At 36.4% G+C, this 24,696-nt stretch overlaps 1 protein-coding gene across 4 annotated transcripts in view; it reads left to right on the top strand.

Annotated features, from left to right (window-relative positions):
• Window positions 1–24,696, top strand: part of ZDHHC14 (zinc finger DHHC-type palmitoyltransferase 14) — a 101,856-nt gene that overhangs the window by 66,642 nt on the left and 10,518 nt on the right. For all 4 annotated transcript variants that reach the window (XM_061989025.1, XM_061989027.1, XM_061989026.1 and 1 more), the window contains exons 3-7: window positions 341–499; window positions 11,710–11,847; window positions 16,845–16,893; window positions 21,122–21,224; window positions 22,352–22,461. In XM_061989025.1, coding sequence (XP_061845009.1) covers window positions 341–499; window positions 11,710–11,847; window positions 16,845–16,893; window positions 21,122–21,224; window positions 22,352–22,461 — 559 coding nt within the window. The remainder of the gene's footprint in view (window positions 1–340; window positions 500–11,709; window positions 11,848–16,844; window positions 16,894–21,121; window positions 21,225–22,351; window positions 22,462–24,696) is intronic.

The raw sequence follows: 24,696 nt of genomic DNA on the forward strand, positions 1-24,696 counted from the left end.
TTTTTAATGTATTCTCTATGAACTATTAGGGGGTATGAGAATATAAGAGTTTTGGGAGCAAGGTAGCGATAGCATTTGAGCATTGGGTTGGAATGGTTTCTTTAATTCAAATTGATTGGTTAGGGATGCTATTGGTAATTAACTGGGTTTTTTGCTACATGTTATTTTAGCATAGAATAGAATGAGAAGGGAAAGAAGTTGTTTGTTTTAAATGTGTCAATACAAATTTGAAATGCTATAGATTGCCGTCAAGAACAGTTCTGTGCATACAGCATGGCAAATTTACATTGCAAGTTGCATACACCAACCCAAATATAACGTGCTATATTTCCATGTTTAGATATTGCAAACGGCTCCAGTTCAGGAGGATACCGCCCCCCTCCCAGAACAAAAGAAGTGATCATCAATGGACAAACAGTGAAACTAAAATACTGTTTTACTTGCAAGATTTTCCGCCCACCTCGTGCCTCACACTGCAGCCTTTGCGATAACTGCGTAGGTGAGTAAGAAAAGACACGGCATATGTTCAGTTTAGTAGCTTATATATTGTTATGAATACTTTCGGTGTGAGAGAGTAAAGAATCAGAGTTAGTGACAAGATTACTCATGAGGTCACTTAGTGTTCATCTTTCTGTTAACTGTTAAGAATTTTAGAGGAGGTAGAAGAGTGGATTTGGCCTGACAGTTGTTACTAATCTGAGATGGAAAAATACCTTCTGAAATGTACCTCTTTATCAATCTGCTCTGCAGGACAAGGAACACATGAAATTCAAATCAGACTTCATAGTATGTGTGATGAACTTCCCAGTGCAGAGAACCAAGTTTTATGGGAGTCTCAGAATTGTTTGCTTCACCAGACTAAATTGAGGGCAAGGAGCTGCTGCTCCAGTTTGCTACAGGCTAACTGTAAGGCATGGTTTAAATGGTGAGGGCTTGCACTGTGATCGGAATACACACTGTACTGTAGATGATTCTTACTTTTGAACAGTTTTAATAATAGAAATTTTCAGGTTACAATCTGTAAGAAATTACTGGGCCAGTGCTATTTTAAAAGTAAGTAGATGTTGTCAGGACCAAAGGATATTTTGTAATGGTAGAGTTTGGGTTTTTTAGCTCTGAATGTCGTGTCTTTTTTCATGAGTCTTTTCTTCGAAGGGCGGACAAGGTGATAAAGATATGCTTGGATTTAAAAGCAAACAAAAAAAACCCCTACCAATCAAAACTGAGTAGTTTCTAGTTAATTACAACGTATTTAGAGTTCAGTGCAGCTCATTAGCACGCTGTTGAGCCTGAGTCTTACACATTCAAGAAGATAATGTAGAAAGATGTCTCCAGCTGAGAAATGTAATTGTGACATTCAGCAGTGATATTTTTAGATGTAAAGCAGTCATTGGAAAAATTACAGCTTCATGTTTAGATGATATTAATTTAGGGAGTACAATTACATCAGAATGAAAAGTTTTAGCCTTTTGACTCTATACAATTGCTTGGGTATCTGTAGATGGTTCCTTCAGTAAATAAGGTTTTCTGATGTGTTAGAAAGTGTTGTAAAAGCTATTGAGCTTGGCAAGTAGGGATGTTTATGAATTACAGTTGACATATTTTCAGAAAAATATTAGATGTGTAATCCAGACATGGTGCTGTTGTGGTATTGCTCAGCAAACCTGATAATATGAAAATGCAGTCATTGACCAGTGCAGTAAGTAAAGGGTTAAAAGTTGTTGTCTTTACCAAGAGTGCATACATAAGAGCAACTCCCACAGACGTGCTGAGGCCTATTTTAAAATAATATTTAAGATGCTTTAATAAACTGGTATGAATTGGTTTTTTTCTACAGGTTATTCTGTAATCTGATTGTGTCCTTTTCATACTATGGAAAGACTGCTTTGTGAAACATACAATTAGTGATGGTGGGGAAACAAATTAAAAAAAAAATCTTTGTCTTCTGACTATATCTGTGATGAAGTAACAGATGTGAGTTATTATGAAAGTATATCAGAAAAGAGTCTGAGCAAATGGCTCACATAAGTGATAATCATATCCAAGATTAATCAGTTCTGCTTATAAAGTAGGTATGATCATTGTAATTCCCTCTTGTACATTTTAAAATTTGAAACAATTCCATCTGTTTATTGGAGTGACTTTGCTGTGACTCTTCTTCCCTGCTTTTATAATGGGAATTACAGTAAACTGACTTCTTCAGAGTCCATTACTTAGTATTTTTGTTTCCTGATTAGGTACAGGTATTTATCAGATGAAGTATTCATGTGTGTAAAATGCAAAAAGTGGAATCTATAAGTGTCAGTAACTAATTTTCTGTGAAAAACAGATGTCAGAAAAATAGATTGCTCATATACTTGTGGAAAGCTAACAGTCTTCAGAGCATGCATTTAATCAGACTGTGTTATGTAGTTTGCTACCACTCAAGTTAGGATGGTCTATATATGATAATGCTTTTATTTAATTTTAGTTTGTGAATCAGTCTTATAATAGCAATGAGTGTTCTGGTGCCACTATCATTTGCTAGCTCCTCCCTGATGTAGCTAAACCAATGCAAAAATATTCCTACTTCGCACTCATACGAATATTTATGTAACTGCAACTCACTACCAAGATGGCTATGCATTCCTTCTTACCACATAGTTCTTGAAGCTTTTGCTGCAAAGTTATAAACTAACTACAGACTGTATGCTACAGGACTGGAGTTTTCTTTCAAACCAGCACTTACTGGTCAGAAAAAAACAGTATGCTATTTTTCCAGCTAAAGATGTTTTATTATACCAGGCAAATGAATGCAGGGTGAAAGAGAGGTTCTTTCTTTCATTCTTTATCTTCTACTGATGTTTTTTCATTCTATACAGAATCCTTAGCAGTATTTTAAATATGTAGGTACATCGAAAAATTTACTCATTGGGTTTTTTCCCCTCTTTTTCATTAATCTTAACTTTCTAGTCGTCTAGTAAGCGTATCAGTTACTTGATCCTGTTTATGATATTACTTTCATCACTATTTTTTTAATAAATAGCTATGTAGTATATTTGGATAAGTATATGAAGAAATAACTTCAAAAAACAGAACAAGTATGTGTTCTACCCATAGTAATACTTCAAACTCCTTTAGCTTTACAGTCATTTCCTAGTAACATCCAGGAAAGAAAAAAGGATTTTCATATAAATATTGTTTGTAGCATTTATGTAATACCTTCAAAAATGTCCCCTGAGGCAAATATCTTTGGTGTATTCCTGACTTCCTTCCTTTAACTATCTCTGTGATTGCCAGTTTGAAGTTAGCCCCTCAAGGGCTTTCTGCGTACCATTATGCTACTTGAAAATTATAAATGAATTTAAAATAAGATACTCATAAACATGAGAGATAAAACTGAATAACTACAACACACATGAATTCTGCGCTCAAACTAGTTACTGCTGGGTTTTGACAGCAGGTTTTGATTGCACTGTGTGATGCTAGTAAGAAGCCAGTGGTTTGTCTTGCTTCTGAAATGACCAAGTGGCCATGTTAAAATAGGTGTGTAATTTTCCTTGTTTTGTTTGTTTTTAGTAACTTTTTACTTGTGTAATACGTTATCTCTAATAAAAACTGTAAAGAAGCAACTGATTAGTAAATCAATTTAGTCCAACAATCTAAAGCCTTCCTTGCATTCACATGCCACATTATTGCTTATCAAAGCAATTAATTTAGACTAAGCCAAAAATCTAGTATGGTGAAAGAAGAGATCCACTATTGATATTTATCGGGGAGAATATGGACTTGTTATTTGTTTCAAAATACTTATATCATAAATGTGTGTGTAACTGATAAAGCTAACTTCTGTTCTCCAGTTCCATTGTGTTTCTTTGAACACGTGAAATTCTTTCTTCCACAGAGGATTCAAAGCTCAAATTTTTTAAATCGGATGCCACGACTTAACTTTTAAACATTTAGTTGGAGTTTTCAGAGATCAGTTTCAAGTTGTGCAGTTTTGAGTTTCGATCCCTTTTTGCACTATGGCCAGAATGGATCCCTGGGAAAGGAAGGGAGAAGAGGGCAAACATGTGGGGATGCTTCCTAATGAATATTCTCATGCTTTCAGAGATTTTCAGTGTAAGCCTTCCTGAACCTTTGGGGCTTATCCTTTTTTCTTTCCAGTAGCGCTTGATGGATCCTAATTGGCTTTCCTTGTACCTAACAGAAACTTTTTCAGCAGGAGAACAAAGATGCCAGTAATGCTGAAGGCGCATGTACCATACTGGCATTTTCTATAAATGTTCATGGTTTCTATAGGAGATAGGATTCCTTTCACTTGTAAGTCTGATTGCTTTTCTGTAGATCCTAAGCAGGAGACTAAGTGTCCAGATTTTGACAGAAAGTATTGCTATAGTAGAAACCAGGAGACGTCCCTTTTCTGGTTAAAGCCTCTCTTCAGTAAAGCATGTCTGCTAGACAATTGTAAGCACAGTCTTCTGGTTTTGTTTTCACTGGACTACATAAATATATTGTTTTGAAATCAAAATGTGTTATGTATCCAGCAGTACACCAAACAGCAGGATTTGGATAAAAGAATTGTTTTTAACAGTAGTTTGCCAGATTATACACCTGTGTTGTAAATTTATTTTCTTAACCTGGGGAGTTATACATTATGTATGTTTGAATAATTAATACACACAACACAAGACAAATAGTGAGGATTACCAATGTGTTCTTGGAGATGCTCTTCCCTTTAGTCGCTACGGTTACTACCTTCTTACAGCCTGGAGACATGCTTCCAAACATGCTGAGAGGCGACTCTCTAATAGTTTGTTTTTTTTAATGTTGACACTGTATCTTGAAGTTTCACAGGGCTTTGTGGTCTTTGATAATCAATGAGCATTTGCATATTGTCAGGATGTTGTTTTGCTTAATTTTAGTTCAGTTCTGTAGCACTCTTCCTTCAGTACCTTATTTTATCTCCTTTCTTGCTTTCAGTTCCTTTTCATGATCTTTACCTATTTCTTCCTTACAATTCCTGCAATGAAGAGTGTACAATTTTCACTTTATTTTTTGGACCTGATTTTTGAACCTATTAAACATTAGCTCTGGGTCTCTTGAAGTGACTCTTTAGCTGAACAGGTAAAACTATGAAGCTGGCTGATATGTCCTTTGGGGTTCGTTTTGTTTTCCTTTCTTTGCTTTTATATTCTTTCCCCATTTTCATATGTGAGAAATCGCTTGACTCTTTTTGTTTGTTCTGCCTTTTCGGGGCACCCAAGAAGCTGTCAAACAAGATACACACCAGCACTTAGAGGTGATACAGTATTTGTTTATGGTTATGCCATCTCTACATACTAGACGTAGTTTAAAGATTCAGGGAGCATGATATGTGTGTCAAAGTCTTCTTGAGTTGAAGTCAAAGCACTGGGGAATATAGCAGAAAGTCTCTTTTGATAATGGCATTATAGGTTACTTTAGATAAGGGTTGTAGCTTATATATTCATCTCCATATAAAAAAAAAAGAGGTAATGATAATACTGAACTGTTTGTTATAAACCTCAGATGTCAGAGTAAAAATTAGAGAGAAATTACTAGAGGGGTTTTTAGAGACCTAAGACAGTAAATATTTGTTTGGTGCAATAACAACTTGAAAGATGGTTAAGGAATTAAACAGATACAAGGTGTAAAAAAGTGTGTAAAAATGTGCTTTCTTGAAGAAAACAGATCAACAAATCCATGAACATTGTGGATGCTGACACCTGGTAAGGATACTATACTTCACCTAGGGATGAGTTGGGGTTTTTACCTCTCTTCCTCCATGGTTGGGTGTGTGCCCTGCACGTGTTTAGTTCCCAATGTGTTTAGGTATTCACAAGATTAGGGTATGTAAGTGAAGACTGTTAAGTAGTTAGGTCCTTCACTATGCACTCTTCATACCTATCAAAGAGCAGTCCTTCTAAACTCCTGCTGCTGTCTTGGAAAATGTCACCGTGTATGCAGCCAAAGGGGTTTGTTGTTAATTAGTCAACATTTATCATTGGACTTAGCATTGAAATGAGCTATGTGACAATATAGTTTAATTACTATGAGTTATCCTAAGGCAATGGTAGGATGTTTTCCTAATGAATCAATTGCTATTTTTATTTTTTGAAATTAAGCATGTTTATTTTCTTTCTGTGAATAACATTAGTCTGTCACTATTGAAGTTAACATAGAAATTGACATTGCAACTGATTTTGTTTTAAAAAAGCCCTCAACAAGCCAAACAAAAACCTTGACCCAAATAGCTTAGCTGTCTTGGACAGTACTTAAATAATCTTGAGAGTTGAAATATTTCTCAAGTAGCCCTTGTGTTTGTGTTTCTGGTTTACTTTTTGTTGCAGATATCCGTGCATGTTATTTGTTTCATTAAGAGGGGCCCATTTTTCCCACTGTTACATTGCTGTTTCGATTGGCATCACCTTGTACAGATTAGTGTAGTGTATTGAATGTGACGTGGAAAAAACATTTGATGAGTATTTCCCAAATGAAAACTTGAGACTAGAAGACTCTTTCTGTTCCATTTAATTTTTTTGGAGTGTTTTTATGTGGGATCAGAGTACAAAAATACTAAGGCTTGGTGATTTAAGAAGCTCATTGTGCATTGTCCATAACAGATGTTCTAAAGTAACATCAGCATGCATAAAAATGGAACTTTCAAGCCTATCTCTTGTTATTCAGCATTTTTTTACATTTAAATTTCTACTCTAATTTCATTCCACAAAAGTAACAGCAAAGGCATTGTCAGTGGAATGACTGTCACCCAGGTGAATGTTGCATAAGTAAAATCCATGGATGTGTTTGTTTGCTGCTGCCAGTTGATGCCAAGTGCCATCAGTGTTTTTTAAAAGTATGATTAAATAAACAACTTTCCTAGGAGTGATGACTTCAGTCACTAGAACTGAACATCAGAGCTAAGGATAGGGTTTTTATGAGTATCCCATGAATATCAGATAAAAGATATTTTTATTAATGATATTAAATTATCAGACATTGTGAACTGACCGTAAAGGATTTACTACCATGATTATAATTGCTTTTGTGTATGCATACAGCAGGCTGTTGGGAGTAGACTGCTGCATCTTAGAAGAAAAGAAATGCTTTTTGTAATAAAATGTATTCCTTTGGACTTTTAAAAACCTCATTTGTTTTCCTAAATGTTTCAAGAGCAACCAAATTCTGAAAGTACTGTTTATCATACAAATACTAAGTCAAGAAGCCTGAATAGATGTGGTCATGTCATGACATCATAGTCCTAGAAAAAGCTGTTATTGTTATCATTATAAATATGTGCAGATGTGTCAGTCCCTCTACATAATTGCTCAGTGTGTATCCATAACAATGGACATTGTAGTCCTATGTTGTACTGCTACTGTCAAAAGTAATTTTGAGTAATGCTGGCCCAATTGGTTGAGTTGTAATATGATTTTTTTTCCTCTTTTCTTTGTCAATATTTGAGTATCAGGCTGTTGACTCTTCTGGGTCCTGGGATGCATGTTTGCATGTGTTAAATAAAGATGAGAATGCCTCAGGTTTATGTCTGCTCTAAGATGCTTTACTTTAATGAGATGGAGGAATTAGCAAGTGAATTCTAACTTGTACTTGTTGGAAGCTTCTAGTAATGGTGACATAGGTATTTCTACACCTGTAGACTTTTTGTCTGAGACCTGCCTTCACATTAAGCTTCAGAAAATGTATATTAGTGTACAGTGATCCAGTCGAGCAAAGGTAAAAGGAAACAGTTCATAAATAATAATAAATGTTTCTGAGATTACAGTGCGAACAGACAAGAAAAGCTGCAAACTGAAGGGCCAAGCTGGCCTATAAATGTTCCACATAAAATACTTTTTTGTTCCTTGTAAATTATTAAGATTTTGTTACATGTTTTGAAAGAGGAAGGAAAGCTTTGTCAGTTTGTACATGGTTTCCTGGAGCATGGTGACTGAAAAAATGGAAGTGGAACGCTGGAAAATTTTAAGAGTCCACATGCTGTGCTGTGGAGAAGTAGAGATTCGAGTGTTTGATTCTGAGCAGCAAGGAACATGATTTGATGCAACTTCTGAAGGAAGCACACTCCATCTATAAGACCATCACTTGTTAAAACGCGAAATGTTCTTGCTTTTGTTTTTCTCTGAGGTATCCAGCAACTAACGTTTCTTAAGCAAGCTGTAAATGTTTCCAGGAAGGTAAAAAGTGAGAAATGCCTGAAGTATGATATAACATGTATGTTGTTCTGTCACCTTGTTAGCATATATTATTGTTAATGAGACTACTGAGTCATGCCAAGAGATTGCTGCTTCCCAAGAGACAGTGTCTGAAGTTCATACTCTTATTTCTTTTCCCCACCTGTATGATTCTCTTCTTTGTCTCCTTTGTGCTTGTTCACACAGCCCTTAATACACAGACACGGGTAAGTCAGTTTTCTCATGAAACAATGAACAAAAAATTGCTTGTTTGTTTGGGTTTTTTTATCTTTTCTGTGACTTCAGGGGACAGACCTGACTTGTCAGCAACTTAGACAATGAAAGAAGAAAGCGGGATAATGTGGCAGGAAAGGCAACATGTGGCTCTCTCACTGCCTCGTCCCTTGGATTTGGTTATGGGCATTCTGGACATCCTCAGAAGTTTTTTTTGTTCAAATTGAAGTTGCTGATCACTTGGGAAGGACTAGTGAAATAGTCACTGTTGCGGGTCTACTGGCAGCTCTTGAGGTTTCTTACCTCTTTGGTTTTCTATGGTCTTTACAGCAGCATTTTTAGTCTCCATTTATCCATCTCCTCTTTTCTATGATACTTCACCTTAGAAACTGTTCACACGTTTCCTCAGTCTTTTTTTTGTTTGCTTCAGAATTTTCTCAGACCAACTCAAAACTGTATTTTTCCTTCAGTTCTGATAAGTGTTAAGCTGTAGTAAGGTTGGTGTTACCACTAAGATTGATTGACTGTTAGCAGCTTCTGAAGGGATCATCTCATGACTTCTCTGGCAGAGTGTTCTGACTGTTTCACTTGGGCCAGCTTTGGTGTTTCATACTGTTCTGGGAAGCTAGGCAACAGAAAATTAACCATAGCTTTAAGTTTATCTGGCTCTGCCAGCCAGTTCCCCACAGGTTAAAATGAACATCAGACTTGGTCTTAGGACAGAGAGCCATAAAAATTGTAAACAAGAGGTTTTTCACAGTACTGCTAGAAGGGAAGAGGCTGAGCTGTCTATTTTAGTAGTTCTTGATTAGGTAGATATGGCTTCAACGTCATACCACATTCTTGAAAGCGAATACCTGTGTCTTTTGCTTAAAATTAAGTGCAAGAAGATTATCTGACACAACTTTTAATATCCATAGAGTGCTTCCATAGACAAACTTTTCAGCTTTTGCAGGTTTCTTCCTCGCTTATTGAGAGTTCTAATACACTTTCTACTAACAAGAGTTTGCATTATCAGTGTTTTGATTCTCCTTGTTTGCTTTGACCCTTTATTAGAGTTGATTCCGTTTCAACACTGCAGCAGTGGTTTTTGTATCCCACCTTTTCTGCTTTACAGCTTTTCTGCTGTCTTGGGTAGATACTTAAGCTTCACAATGAATAGTAAGGTTTTTATTGAGAAAAGAGAGCCTTTCCATTTACTAAGAAAGTTTGAAGAGAGAAACTGGAGAGGAGTGACAAGTGGTTAAAAATATCAAGTCTGTCTTTAGTAAGGAACATATGCAAGTGTGTGTGTGTGTGTATATATATGTGTGTTTATAGATTTGGGGGGCATAGATGGGTGTGATTTTATGTTTGTCTTATTTATCCAAATTTATCAAATAAATACCTATATATATCTAAATATTGTTTCCTGGCTAAAAATTGAACTTTACATCAGTATAAGTTGTTGATTCTTACAGTGTCAGCATAGAAAGGAATGAATGCATATATATGGAGTTCATCTTCCAAAGACATCATGACTTTTTTTTTCCTTCTGAATCATAGAATCATGGAATATTTTTCTTTATTTGCTCATGTGTTGTATTAGGTACCCATTAAATGAAGTAAAGTATTTATGAGAATATATGGACTCATTGAGAAACACAAATGTGAAAATAAGCACTTTTCAAATTAGTTCTTGATATTCCTAGCAGTGCTCATTAAATCACAGAAGTATTTCTGAAGCCTTATCCTAAGAAAGTTCAGTAACTTCACCTTGAATAGCTGCATTGGAATTTGAAGCAGATTTGTGGCAGAAACATGTGGTCCAAGCAGCTGTCTCACAAAAACATTTTTAAAAGCCCCTGGAAGTCTGGTGAACTCAGCCTGTTGTGTGTGTTGTTTTGACTTCTTTTTTTTTTATTAAAAGATAATACTAATACATTCTTCAAGGAAAACCTCTAATGTAGTTCTTGAACATAAAGCTGTAGCTAAAATAAACTGGTGTGCTTCAACAGATGTGCCTTTTTAACACAGGGCTTAAGGACTTCCATTTTATAGCTTGCCTTTCCTGTGGAATTACAAATAGTTTGATAGGGTATGTCAGTGGAGGCATAAAAGTCACCAAAAACAAAACAGGATTTGGACAAGGATCAGAGAGTGAGAGAGTCAGCATGAGAGCATCTGTCTTAGGATCTTGGATTTGATTAAAAGTTTAAAATTCTTGCAGTGTAATCTCTCTAAAGAAAAGTTAGGAAATGCCAGTTTGTTTCCTGACAATTGTTCTGTTTCCGTTACCCAGCATAGTGGGATGGAGAGGGGGGCAGTCCATGGTGCTTGGAGAGAAGCAGACAAAACTGTTACCTCTGACAATTTCTAGCAGTGGGACGTTTCCTCCATCTTGGGGACACTCATTTCTGGCCTGTCCTGGCCTTTCCACATCTCATGAAAGAGTTAATCTTGCAGGGAAATACAGGGAAAGGATTTGGTGTACTACAAAGAAGAGGGAGCCTATAGTACAGAGGGTAACAGAGCATTTGGATGACATCAACCAATTTTTATACCATGTGGTTTACAGGAAATTCCTGCAAGATAGAATAGATTATTAAAAAAAAACAACCAACCTCAAAAACAAAAGACGCATGAGCTAATTTTACAAGATAGTATTAATTTTAGCATTTGAAAAATGCTTTATGTTGGATTATTTTGCTATTATGAATATGTTTTTATGGCTCTGTCAACTCTAAGTGGAAAAATAGATGGTCTGAAACAGAGAATATTTTCAGTGAAGCAATCAAAGGAAATGGGAGGGTGTAAATATTTCATATGCCACAATGGGTGGATGAGATGATAGCAGACATTCGTCAGATGTGATCATAACATATAATCAAACAACATCATAAACTCCAGTTTGGAGTAGAATAGTCACTGGAAGAAAAAAACCTCACCTTATTTTGCAAAAGAAAAAACCACAAGGAAAACAATTGAGTTGATAGCACTCCATGTGACAGTGGATAAATACATGCCTATTGGACTGACTGCATGATTTATTACAATGATGCTGTTAATTTAAGAGGAGCTCACCTCAGCCATGCTTTGATTTCTTTAAAAACTGTAAGGTTTCATTAAAATTCTCCTTTCTTTTTTTCTTTTCTCTTTTTTCTTTTCTAAATAAGAATTCTCTGTGGCTAATTTGCTAATTCCAGTTAAATCACGAGTTTTAATATAGTATTCAGAGAGCTTTTTTCAATTAAACAGCATTTTATTAATTGTTTTCCATTTTTTTTTCTTCTGCCTCTCATTTCAGAACGGTTTGATCACCACTGTCCCTGGGTAGGCAACTGTGTGGGGAAAAGAAACTACAGATTTTTTTATATGTTTATTTTATCTCTGTCCTTTCTGACAGTCTTTATATTTGCATTCGTTATCACCCACGTCATCCTTCGTAAGTATGCTGGTGAAATCAGATTACGTATGTAGCCATTTGCTTGAGTTTTTTATTTTTAAGTTAATGTTTTGATCATTCAGGGTTTGTTTATTTATTTATTTATTTGCCTTTTCTCTGAAGCTTCACAGCCCCCAGCAAGTCTCATTCTGGTCTATAGCAGACCCTGGTCATGGTAGTCTTTGATCTAGTGCTGGCTTTATCTTAACACAGTGTTAATTTCCTTAATTTTTTTTGTCCATTTATGGATGATTTATTGGAAGAACAGCACACATACAGTAAGTTCAAGTATAGGGATAGTATCACTTTCCAAAAAAAGCCTTTTGTGTGCTTTTTTTTTTTAGCCATAAGCGTGGGTTACTTGCCATCCAAACAAGTAGATAAACTAGAACATAAAGGGGAGCTATTTTACATTTTCTGTTTTTTGCTGTTTAGTTTTACATCTTTCTCTACCCTATTTTTAACACAAATAACATTCATTTGCATAGACATTCTGAGAATAACCAATTCATAATGGAGTGAATCAGATAAGCTTTACACAGATGAATATTCATAAGTTAGACTTTTATTTGTGTTCTTGATTGGGTTTAAGTCTAACACTCTTGGGTACTGTTTTTTTTCTGCACACATAGCTAATTTTACTGCCTGGTATGTGATGATGATGATGATGTTCTAATTTATAGTGATAGGTTATGTGATTTGTCTTTAAAGACCTTTTGTATGTTGTGGGGTTTTTTTAACCTGTCACTAGGAAGCTTAAAAGTGTTCTGTCTTTTCACAAATTACATAGACTATTGTCTTGAAGAGTGTTTCTTTAATACTTTAGAAATAGAATCTTTTTCTTTCTTTGAATCCTGTGTTACAGTGACAACCTGATAGAAGTAATAATTTCAGTTTTTAACATGTTTATAAAGCTAACTTGGTAATATCTAGACAATGTTTTACTGAAAAACATGCCAGATTCTGCTCAATTTCCTAAATTACTTACACCTTCCAGGGAAAAAAAAAGCAGAATTCCTGCTCTTATTTGTGCTTCATGAAAGGATACAAACACTGAGTGTCTCCTATAGCTCTGAAATCTAGCAGATAGGCTAGAAGTTGAAACACTTAATTTTGAGGGAGTCTGGATGAACAAGCTGTTCTCACTGACAGGTAGGACATTTCTAATACCAGTTGAAAGAGCAGAGATAAGATGTACCTATTGTTTAAAATGGGAAAAATAGTTCTGGGGACAAGAAAAATTTCCATTAGTGTCAGAATTCTTGACATTTATTTGAGCATACCTGGACATATACATACGTACCTTTGACATTTAAGAAGGAAGCATGGGGGTTTTTTATTGTCATCTTGCTATGTTAGAGTTCAGTAGCTGAAAAAATTACCAGTCTGCCAATTGTAAAGCTAGTAGTAGATAGTCTGCATTTAGTTCATAAAGTTCAGTATAGGAATTACCAATATTATGCCAGTATTTCACGTTCTACATGTCAAGGAAGTTTTTTCAGTAGATTTCAACTTTACAGTGTCCATACCTAATTCTAAGTATGAATTAGACAAAGAGCAGAGAAATTAGCTATGCCTTTGTGTGTTTGAGAAGCACTTTAGTATTGTGTAAATAACGTATAGTAAATGTTAAATGCTGAACTGTCCATGATTTGTAACATATTATTACTATGGAGGTTTGTCTACCCTGAATGAGACAGGAAGAACCTCTTAGTTCTAATGATTGGTTGGTCCTCAAAGGCAATGGGAACAGGTATGAATTGTGATTTGTTCTTCAATGTTTATTTGCTACATTTGAGCTTCAAGCCAAGCTTTCAAATTTACTATAATCTTCACTATGCCCAAAACCAGAATTCTTTACAAATGAGGTTTTCTTGTCATATCAATCATTCTGTGCCTACCATGCTTCTAGGAGTCCTCATATCTACCTAATAGTTAGCACTCAACCATTTCTGTTGGTTTGCTGCCTTGATGTTTCTTCAGCTGATGCTGATGAGTAAGCAGGATTCTCAGTTTCTTAACCTTTGCACTTGTCATAGACTGCTTTGTGTTAGCATATCTGAATAAAATCTTAGGGTTTAGGTCTGGGACTATGATCTTCCTGCAGTGTTTCAAAGTCATCCAAGTGTATTTCCATAGAGGTAGCCCTGCTGATTTAGTCAAAACCTTTCTTAGCTTTTCTGAGGCCAACCCTAGTAGAATTGCCTTCAGTGACACTTAATCCTAGCTATCCTGTGTTAGACTGAATGCCTTCTAACAATATGGATGTAGGAAAGGACTAAGGGATATTTATAGCAACTCCTAGTCATTGATGTAAAAAAAAAATCCATTTTGGTTCACACTATCAGGGAAGTTCCTTCTCTGACCTTATTGATTACACAGGGAATCTATTAACTTTTAAAAGTATCTCTTGATGTTTGATCAAGCTGATAGCCTTTTATGAAGATGTAACCAGGTGGTAGTGCAGTGGATGTGGTTTATCTGGATTTCAGTAAACTATTTCACACAGTCTCCCACAGTGTCCTCATGGCAAAACTGAGAAAGCATGGAGTGGATGATCAGGCAGGGAGGTGGATTGTTAACTGGTTGAAGAGAAGAAGGCAGAGAGTTGTGATCAATGGGGCAGGGTCTAGTTGGAGGCCTGTATCTAGTGGAGTCCCTCAGGGATTGGTGCTGGGACTGGCACTGTTCAATATATTCATTAATGACCTTGCTGAGGGAACAGAGGGCACTGTCAGCAAGTTTGCTGATGATACTGAACTGGGGAGAGTGGCTGACACACCAGAAGGCTGTGCTGCCATCCAACGAGACCTGGACAGGCTGGAGAGCTGGGCAAGGAGAAATCTAATGAAATTCAACAAGGGCAAGTGCAGAGTGTTGTGTCTGGGAAAGAATAACCCCATGTACCAGAACAGGCTGGGGAATGAACTCTTAGAGAATAGTACAGGGGAAAGAGACCTGGGGATCTTGGTGGGCAGCAGGATGAGCATGAGCCAGCAATGTGCCCTCGTGGCCAAGAAGGCCAATGGTATCCTGGGGTGTATTAGAAGGGCTGTGGGCAGTAGGTTGAGAGGGTTCTCCTCCCCTTCTCCTCTGCCCTTATGAAACCACACCTGGAATATTGTGTCCAGTTCTGGGCCCCTCAGTTCAAGAAGGACAGGGAGCTGCTGGAGAGAGTTCAGTGCAGGGCCACAAAGATGATGGAGTGGAGTATCTCTCTTCTGATGAAAAGCTGAGGGAGCTGGGGCTCTTCAGCTTGGAGGACACTGAGGGGTGATATCATTAATGTTTACAAATACATAAAGGGCTGGTGTCAGGAGGATAGAGTCAGGCTCTTAGTGATATTTGGTGAGAGGACAAGGAGCAGAGGGTACAAGCTGGAACATAAGAGATTCCAAAGAAACACAAAGAAAAATTTCGTCACTGTTCAGGTGAGGGAGCACTGGCACAGGCTGCCCAGATGGGTTGTGGAGTCTTCTCTGGAGACATTCAAAACCCACTTGGACGAGTTCCTGTGTGACCTACTCTAGGTGGTCCTGCTCTGGCAGGGAGTTTGGACTAGATGATCTTTCAAGGTCACTTCCAACCCTTGAGATTCTGTGATTCTGTGACTTACAAGCTGATGTTTTTATAACTTTTGATAGGCCTATGTTAACATTTTGTTTTCTGTGATGTTTACTGGAAATTTGCCCTTTTCTAGGATTAAGAATATGTGCACATAATATTATTGAAGAGGCTAGAATGAGTTTGTAATTCAGATATTTTAAAGGTATAATCCTGCAAGATTTTCTTCCATCTACCGAAGCTTAGCACATTTTCAGTAGTAGCATCTGTCCTCACTGTTACTCAGCTCTGTTTGAGGCATCAGTATTTCAGCTGTTTGTTGCAGTGAGGTATCATCTGATGTACTGGGAACTACTTGGAAGATTGTAAGGAACAGAGATCACATCTGCCTGTTGCCATTGCCATTAAGGATCCTAAAAATAGTAAGAAGGCAGGGAAAATTCCATTAGTCTTGTGCCTTGTGGCTAAGAACCAATTATGAAAGTCTGAAAAAGCTCAGACATACAAGGTAAGTAACTTTTCCTTTCAATGACAAACAGTGAAATTGACCGGGAAGGTCTAGAGAAAGTGTATGCATATACACACACACATAGGTTTTTCTGTTTTGTTTTAAAGACACGATTCTTTTCTCTTAATACAAATCTTCAGATAAATTTAGCTGAAGGGAAGAGTTTTGCTGTGGGAAAGACTTTCAGCCTGATGCATTTAAATCAATTGTTAGTTGTACAGTAAAATGTTGAGTAAAAAAAAAGTTATATAGTAAAATGCAGATTATGTGCCTATAGCTATGTGGCATTTAGTCAGTTTCTACAAACTAATTCACTTGTTGCCATCAGCAAATTGTCAAATTACACTTTAGAATTAATATCTCATGATTGTGGATCCCAAGTGGATGCTTCTGCATCTCTGGTTCTTTGGATCATGCTGCCCTTGAGCTCTTTTCAGCTAGTAGATATCCTTTTATTTGCCTAGAGGCAATAAGCACCCATTAGAAAAACCTTCTTGTGCAGGTTCAGTGCAGATGGAGCAGGATTATAGTCTAGAGAACTTTGGCTGATTCCAAGACAAGGGAGGAAAAGATGAGAATCTACATTTGTAAGATAAATTTTCCAAGTCAAAAAGTTGCTTTGAAAAATAGTGTTTATTTTGCTTCCATATTAGGTCCGAAAAGAGAAGAGGTAATCAGAAATCTTGTTCATGGGAAAGTATGTGTGCGTCAATTTGGTGTGACTTGAGAAAATATCCTGCAGGTGTTAGACCTGGTAACTTATGTAGGGTTTTTTTTCTGAGTGGTTGTTGCTGAGCAACATATTCTAAGCTCCATATTAGTATATGATAATTTGGTTATCTTCAAGTATTGTGTTAACTATGGTGAAAACATCTTGTAATCCAGTTTCTTACTCAAGTGGTAATTTTGGGTTCTATTTCTACAGGTTCTCAACAAACAGGGTTCCTCAATGCCCTGAAGGACAGTCCTGCAAGATATCCTTTCACTGAAGCAAACTGCAGATCTTGTTGCAAAATAACATCTGAGATACGATTTTGCTTGTTTTCTTTCTGTGTTGGGTATGTGCATTTGGGGCTTTATCAGTTAATGATTTCATCATTTCCTGCACAATAGGATTTCTCACCACATTTTGGAGGTAGGAAAGAGGCTATAGTTTTAGTCTTCATCTTTTGCAGAGTAGTACTGTTGACAAAGGTTTGTAGTTCTTATGTTGGAAATACGCTCCATATAATTGTGATACAATTCCTAAATATGTCTCACACTATGCCTGTACTGTGGTTTCGTTTAAACTATTCGATAATTCCTCTGCATTTGTAACAGAAAGTGCCCAAAATGGCAGATTCTTGTCACGATACAAATTGTAGAACAACTGAAACTGTCCTGAAAGTATTCTTAAATTGACTTACTGCTTTTAGAGAAGTAATTTTCATGTATCAACTTCTGTTCCGTTTACATGAAGTTATATACATGGGACTAGTATTGTTGTTCAGTCTGGAAAAGAGAAGACTCTGAAGAGATGTCATTGTGGTCTTTTGATTGTAGAAATGGAGTTCATAAGAAAGACATGGAGAAACTTTTTTCCAGAGCCTGTAGTGACAGGACAATGGGCAATGGTTTTAAAACTGAAAAGAAGTAAATTTAGATTGGTGATAAGAAAAAGTTTTTATAATGAGGATGGTGAAACACGGGAAAAAGTTGGCCCAGAGAGGTTGTGGATGCCCCATACCTGGAAGTGTTTAAGGCCAGACTGGACAGGGCCTTCAGCAACCTGATCTAGATAAAAGATGACTCTGCCCATGGCAGGGAGATTGGACTAGGCAATCTTAACAGTCTCTCCCAACCTAAATCATTCTGTGGTTGAGTTCTGTAGGTACTCAGTGTTCTTTTCATTGATCACATAGAGTCACTAAGCTGTAAACTCCCTGTTTAAGCAAAGCCACTGTTTAGATTAATTTTTTTGGTACAAATAATTTTATGAAGTGTAACAATAGTTTCCAATTAAAACAATTACAATCACTTCTTACAAAAGGTGATTCTTTCAAACTGTTTTCAAATTGAGAAAAGCTTTCAGTTCTCCTTAAATCAAAAGGTATTGATCACGCATTTGAGGACCCTAGATATAGGAGCAATGGCCTGCTTATTTGTAATTTGCATTTGGAGACCTACTGCTTTGAAGGGCTCATTAGTGTGTGTTGTGGAAATGGCTTGGTTTGATAGTGATATGTGGACAATTTAATAGCTTGGTTACAATTCCTAACAATAAAAAATGAAGTTGTCCAAATAGTGTTAGAAGCGCTTCTTTGGACCAAAGCAGTCAATTCAGGCACAGAGAACATTGCCATTTCTACCTTGCTAACAATTCTGTATGAGGTACCAAGGGAATGTTACACCATATTATGCTAGTAAGTTATCCTTTATGTTGGGAACATACTGCTTTTTTGTTTGTCTTTTAATTCATGAACTCATGTTTAATTAATGGAGCATGTTTATCTAATATAAACCACCCCTACTGTTCTAGAGATCTTTTTCAGTCTTAGTGTGCAGAACTGAAAGTTTCTTTTTGGGAAATTAAGGCCCCAGAGGTCTTGAGGTGAACTAAAAGGAATTGAACTGTTTTGAGGCCTTGAACTGAAAGGAATTCCCTATTTTGTCAATACAAAGGAATTACCATGTGGAGGGAGAATCTTACTTTTCCAGACTCTCTTGGGTGTCATCATTCTAAGGAACAACTTGTGTGCTTAGTCATTTGATCAGGTTCCAGGGGGCCCTTCTTTCTCTACAGGTCACCTTTTCAGACCTGGTAAATCTTCTTCTTGGTCTTGCTGTGTACATTCTACCCAACAGTGCTCATCTACAACATCTGTAATGTTTTAGGGCTGTTTCCTTCTCTTAGACCTTTTTGAACTCTCTGTTAATAATCTACTTCCCTATCCATTCTTCCTTATTCTTAACTGGGGCTGTTGCGCAGTCAACTGAGACTGTTCATATCTTTTGTTGGTTTGACTCCACGTAGTTGGAGGAGGAGATGAGAGAGAAAGAGTAGTGAGCATGCTGCTCAGCAATACACATTGGTTATCGTGCTGCTTTTGGAGCAAATTTGCTCAGAATGCAAATGTTTCTTCTCTGGCTTTTAAACCACTATCAATGAAGTAAATTCTGGGGGAAGTTATACAGAGAAATCAGGTATTTCCCAATTAATCAGATGAGAGCAGACCTGAAATTCAAAACTCTTCACAGTTAATTAATATTATGATTGTAATATTAGATTTATTTATTGAAAGTGCTTACATCCACCCATTCATTTTCCAATCTGTGATTCTGTATAATGGTGAGGAGCTGTCATATTTCTCTTCTATTGACAGGTTCAGCCAAAAGGATTTTTTTTGTATGTTTTAAGCCTATGTCCTTGTTCTGGAATATTTTGAGTTGATATTGTCTTGGAAGCCAACTTTACTAAAGATTATATAGTTAATATACTATGTTAACTATATACTATATACATACACTATATAGTTAATATACTGTATATATTATACTATATAATAAGATACATAATATACAAATTATTTTTATTCTGTACTTTTCCTGTTGTCTTGTTGCTGTTGATTTATTACGACTCCCTTTCTGTGAGCTGAAGCCTCTTCTGTTGTTGATTTATATTCTCTAAAAAAAAAAATTGCTACTAAAATGTTGTAGAAAAGAACACTCTTGAAGCAGGTGTATTCTGAGTTCATGACTATTGTGTATAAATACTAAAAAATCACATCAGAATGCCTTCTATATAAAGTTGCTCTTTATGCTTGATTATATAGAAGCAACTTGATTGTCATATTGCTGAGATGATGACTCCTTTAGAGTTAAAGGAACAATATAAACTGTCATAAGCAGGCAACAATGGGTGCTGACTGACTTGTATACCAATCTCACTTTTAAAACCTGGTTGCGTCTTTATGGCATTTGGGTTATGCAGTTTATAAGGAGTGAGAACGCAGGTAGTTTGAACAGTCCTAGTCATGCACACACACATATGCATATGCTCACCTTTACTGTTCTGCTAGAGGTGTGGGTGCTCTTGCTGTATCTATATTTGTGCTAGCCCCTGCAACATACAGATTAAAAAGCACTTTACAAGCTCACATACATGTACCTCAGGTGCAAGTCTCTGTATGTTGCTCCCTATACTTACAGTCTGCTGACTATATGCAGACTACTAACAGCATTTGACAGGAAGGCTGCTTCGTCTGGGCTAGGCATATGCCAGCAGAGTGACTTGTGGCTCTACCAAACCTGAGTTTTGACTGCTGCTCTTCCTACTTCAAGTTCTCTTGTACCATGTTTTGTGATTTTTCTCAAAATTTAGGCTTATGCCTCCTTCAAAAAGTCGTCTCATAATTCCTCAGCTACTGTTTAATAACAGCACAGTGAATTCAGAGTTGTTAGTTTTCTTCTTTAACATGATACATTTTCAGCAATAGTTTTGACTATTTGGCCCCATTCCAACTATTTACACTCAGGTTTAACAGGAGTTGTTATCCAATCCATTTACCAAGGGGCACTCAGGCACCTCCCCAGTTGTAATGTAGAATATGTCCAATTATTAGAGGGACTGAGGAAGCAAATGGACTTTTTATTTTACTTGGACTAATGCACTCTCTATCATCGTGTTAACTTTACTAACAGAAGACATGCAGTTTACTCAGTTGTTGCGGCTATACATATGAGCACAGATCTGGAATTCTTAGTCTTGGCTTGAAACTCCCACCGTGCACTAAATATTTGTACAAATATATCTGTTCAGTCTTTACTATTTGGTTAGCCTTAGAGTGCTTGTTTTTGACCTTCTTCCCCCATAAAAACTGTTATCACCTGCAACTCACCAATTTAGCAGTCTTAATATAAGTGTGATTACTTCTACAGGCAAACGTGAATATTTGAATGTCAGCAAGTAAGATCAGAACCACTTATCAGTAGTTTCTAGCTTTTTTCTGTTTGCAGACCCTTGAATATTTACTGGTGCAGATGGCCTGTGTACTTGATAGACTTGATTTTCTGAGTTTTATTTTTGCTGACCCCTTTGAAGTACCCCAAAGATCTGAAGGGATTTGTAGACTATAAGTTGACTGTCTTTGTGATTTTAACTACTTGTTACTGGATTCTTTTCTTTTTTCTCATGTTACATATATTTCCTTGACTTTCCATTACTGTGCTGGAAGCTGTGGTGTGTTTTTTCTCAGTATGGTCCATTGTTGGCCTCTCGGGTTTTCACACATATTTGATCAGCTCCAATCAAACAACAAATGAAGATGTAAGTTTGTGGTATATTTCCAGATGTATGTTTCTAAATAGTAGTGAGGAGCCTTTACTCTTTTATTCTTAGAGAAGACATACCTGCCTGCCTAATTCTGTTAATGTCTCAGTAGGAAAGAAAGGAACTAATCTGGTCATGCTTGATTCAAAATGTCAGAAGAGATCTTTTGTACTATATTTGTTATGGCTTGAAGATGTGCTGGTTACATAGTGTGTCCATGGAGTTACACACACAGGACCTGTGTCTTGAAATAGGAAACTAGAGAAGAGAGGAGACAAGATAATTGTGTCCAGTTAAAATTACAAATTTTACAATAGATTACAGTCAACTAGAAATAAACTTAGCAAGCAGGCTGAGAATGAGCTTTGTCTCAGCATCAAGTATCTGAGCAGGTAGCCTGACTTTGAAGAAACCTGCCTTGTTAGGAAGACAGATGAGATATTCTGGTATTCCTCAGTTGGTAGGTTTAGGCCAACATTGTCTCTGTAGATGGACTCAGCATGCTTCCAACTACCCCCTTTCCTCAAACAAGTGTCTCTTTTGGATTGTCAAAAGTCAGGTAGCAGGGAACTGCAGCATTGTAACGTACCTGAATTTCAAATAAACTGTTCAGTAATTGAATTTAAAGCTTACATTTCCAGTTAAATAGAGTCAGGCTCTTAAGTATCTCTCAAACACAAAAGCAAGAGTAGTTAAAATAAAACATGAGATGTGCTAAAAGGTAGTAGTGACTGCAGTTGCTTCATAGGATTTTAGAGCTATTTGGGAACCTTAGGGAAGATTATATTGTGTGGTACTGCACAACTTGAGAACTTACCCAAGAGTATGAAAAAGTGCTCTATTGCTGGCTGTAATGGAACATGGCAATTGAAACTCTCATGTAGAACCATGCTGTAATATTTCTAAAATTAATCTTAGACCATTATGTTTAGATGCTGAAATTCCTACTGTGAGTATACTCTGGAGATTTTGAGCTGTCTAAAGCTAAGCTGTTTGAAAAGTGTAATCATAGGTTTTCTTTGGTATGCCTCTGATGTAAGTAGCACATTGCTGCTTTGGTAACTCTTAATTTGTCTCAGCTTCATTTGTATTATATGTGATGCATCTTGTTCATATCTCTTCAGATTAAAGGGTCATGGTCAAATAAAAGAGGTAAAGAAAACTATAATCCATACAGTTATGGCAACATCTTTACTAATTGCTGTGCTGCACTCTGTGGACCCCTCTCTCCAAGGTAAGAGCATAAAAATTGTTGTTAGTATAAATGAAGCCACATGATAATTAATGAAAAAAAAATCTTGATTCTTGAGTTTACTCAACAGTAATTTAGTTTTGATTTACTGTCCATAAGAAGCTTTAATTAAGATGCTCTTCAATATTAAGAGAGAAGCTGGGAAACTGTGGTTAAACTGGGTTAGTAATCAGTTCCTATAAAGCATATTTAAGGTTGATCTTAAAATAAACTTGTTTATCTGCTGTTTGAACTTTTGCCACTGCAGTGAACTAGCAGTTAATAAATTCTATCAGTAAATCACTTCTAGTAGTTAATTGTTGCTTGATGAGCAATTTGAAAGTTTATTAAACTCTTATGTATCTAACATGTGACATGATTTTAGGAGTTTAGGAAATTTAATTCAGCAGCTAGCTTGATAATTTTTCCATTTTATCTTTTCTCTCTAAACTGTTTTATTTAAAAGGACAGTATTTTTTTCTTTCTTTATGCCTCTGTGAAGCTGAATTTGATCATCTTACACTAAAACAATTCCAGGAAAAGCTTAATGACTTAATGTTTTCTGAATACATTTTCACTTCTGAAAACCGAAATACTTTCATATCCAAGGCTAAAGATGGGTTTTTAGCTTGAACAAAGTATAATGCAAACCTGAGACTAGAGAAATAAAACTGAGACAGAATTATCTTCTTATTGCAATACTCAGTGGTTATTGCAATACTCAGTTCAAGTATTACATATACAACAGAGGCCTAGTTCCTCTGTGGAGTGGTTGATGTCTTGAAGTTTATTTTTGTGGCATACTCATCATTAAAACTGTTTCACTTTCTCTGGAATTGTGTATAGCTACGAATCCAAGCTATTAAAAAGCAGTCAAGTGACTGACTTTGTAGCCCAGCAACTAAGGTGTTTCATTGGAAGTGAGATTTCTGCTGAATATCAGAGGTGTATTTCTATTAGCAGTCAAAGGTCAACTGGACAGTCTGACGTGTTTTCCAGAGGAGGAGACAAATGAGTTTCCATATTCCGGGTTAACACTGTAACCACTGTCTCTTCTTCCTGCCTATAGGGATGGTGCCTGAAGCCAACCCCTTGAATTTGGACAGTTTTTAATTCTGCCATTTTTGCTTATGTGACATAAGAACTCAATGCCATGCTTCAAATTCTTTTGTTTGATGCCAAATGGCAATCTTTATTAAAACTACATAATGTTTCTCAGTATTTGGATTAGCATCTTAAGCTGATACAAGTAGCAGCACACATTTAGACCATACTGACATTGACTGCTGTGTTTTAACATAGGTTGTAAAGTTTTTCATAAATTCCATGTAGTAACATACTTTGGATGCTGAAGTATATGTAGAGTTCCTGCAGGGAGATATTTTCTGATGAATGGTAAAAACTTCTTGACTGTAATATCTAAATTACAAATTTCCACTTTTTTGACTTTTAATCTCATCTGTGTCCCAAGTCACTAAATCCTTTTTTTTCCCCTCAAGTTATGGAAAAATGCTTTAGCAGCAATTGCTGCTTAAAAGTCAAAATATTTGAGTCCCTTTGAGAATGGAAAGCAAATTAAGAAAGGATCTGTAAATAATCTAAACTTTTCTCACTTCTGTTTAAGTTCATGTTTCTAATTTTTAAGCCTATGCTAGCAAATTCAGAATGCATTTTACACGTCCTCAACAGCAACTTTCAAATCTGAATTTGATCCATAGCTGTCAGCATAGGTCTAACTCATGTTATGGTATAATATATTCACTTGACTTTTTAAAAACATCTGATTCCACATGGCGGAATGTCACCACAGGTGGATTTCTAAGTGTTTTGAATGTATACAAAAACCTATTCTGCAGACCTTCACGAGGAAGCTCAAACTGATCTCCAAGTGGTGGAAACCTCATTGACTTTTGAGAGGGAAACACCTTAGATTTTTCTATGCATCCTGAATTATTAGAATTGAAGCCATCTTGACCCTTTAGTGAATTTAGAGGTCCCATAAATCAGCAAATAAAACTCGTTCTGTACTGACTTTAGCTCTCGGATGTTTTAAAGCATTCCTGTCGTTATGTCTCAGTCACTGGAACTATAAGCCTTCTAGTTAAATAACCTGTGGTAAAATTGGTAGTTTTCCAGGTGGGAAGTAGCATTATTCAGGTCACAGGAAAAGTACATTTTGGCCCATTATTAAAAATATATATAACTTTGAAAGCTACATACAACAAAAAAAAACCCAAA

This window comes from Colius striatus, chromosome 2 (genome assembly GCF_028858725.1).
Source record: "Colius striatus isolate bColStr4 chromosome 2, bColStr4.1.hap1, whole genome shotgun sequence".
NCBI lineage: Eukaryota > Metazoa > Chordata > Aves > Coliiformes > Coliidae > Colius > Colius striatus.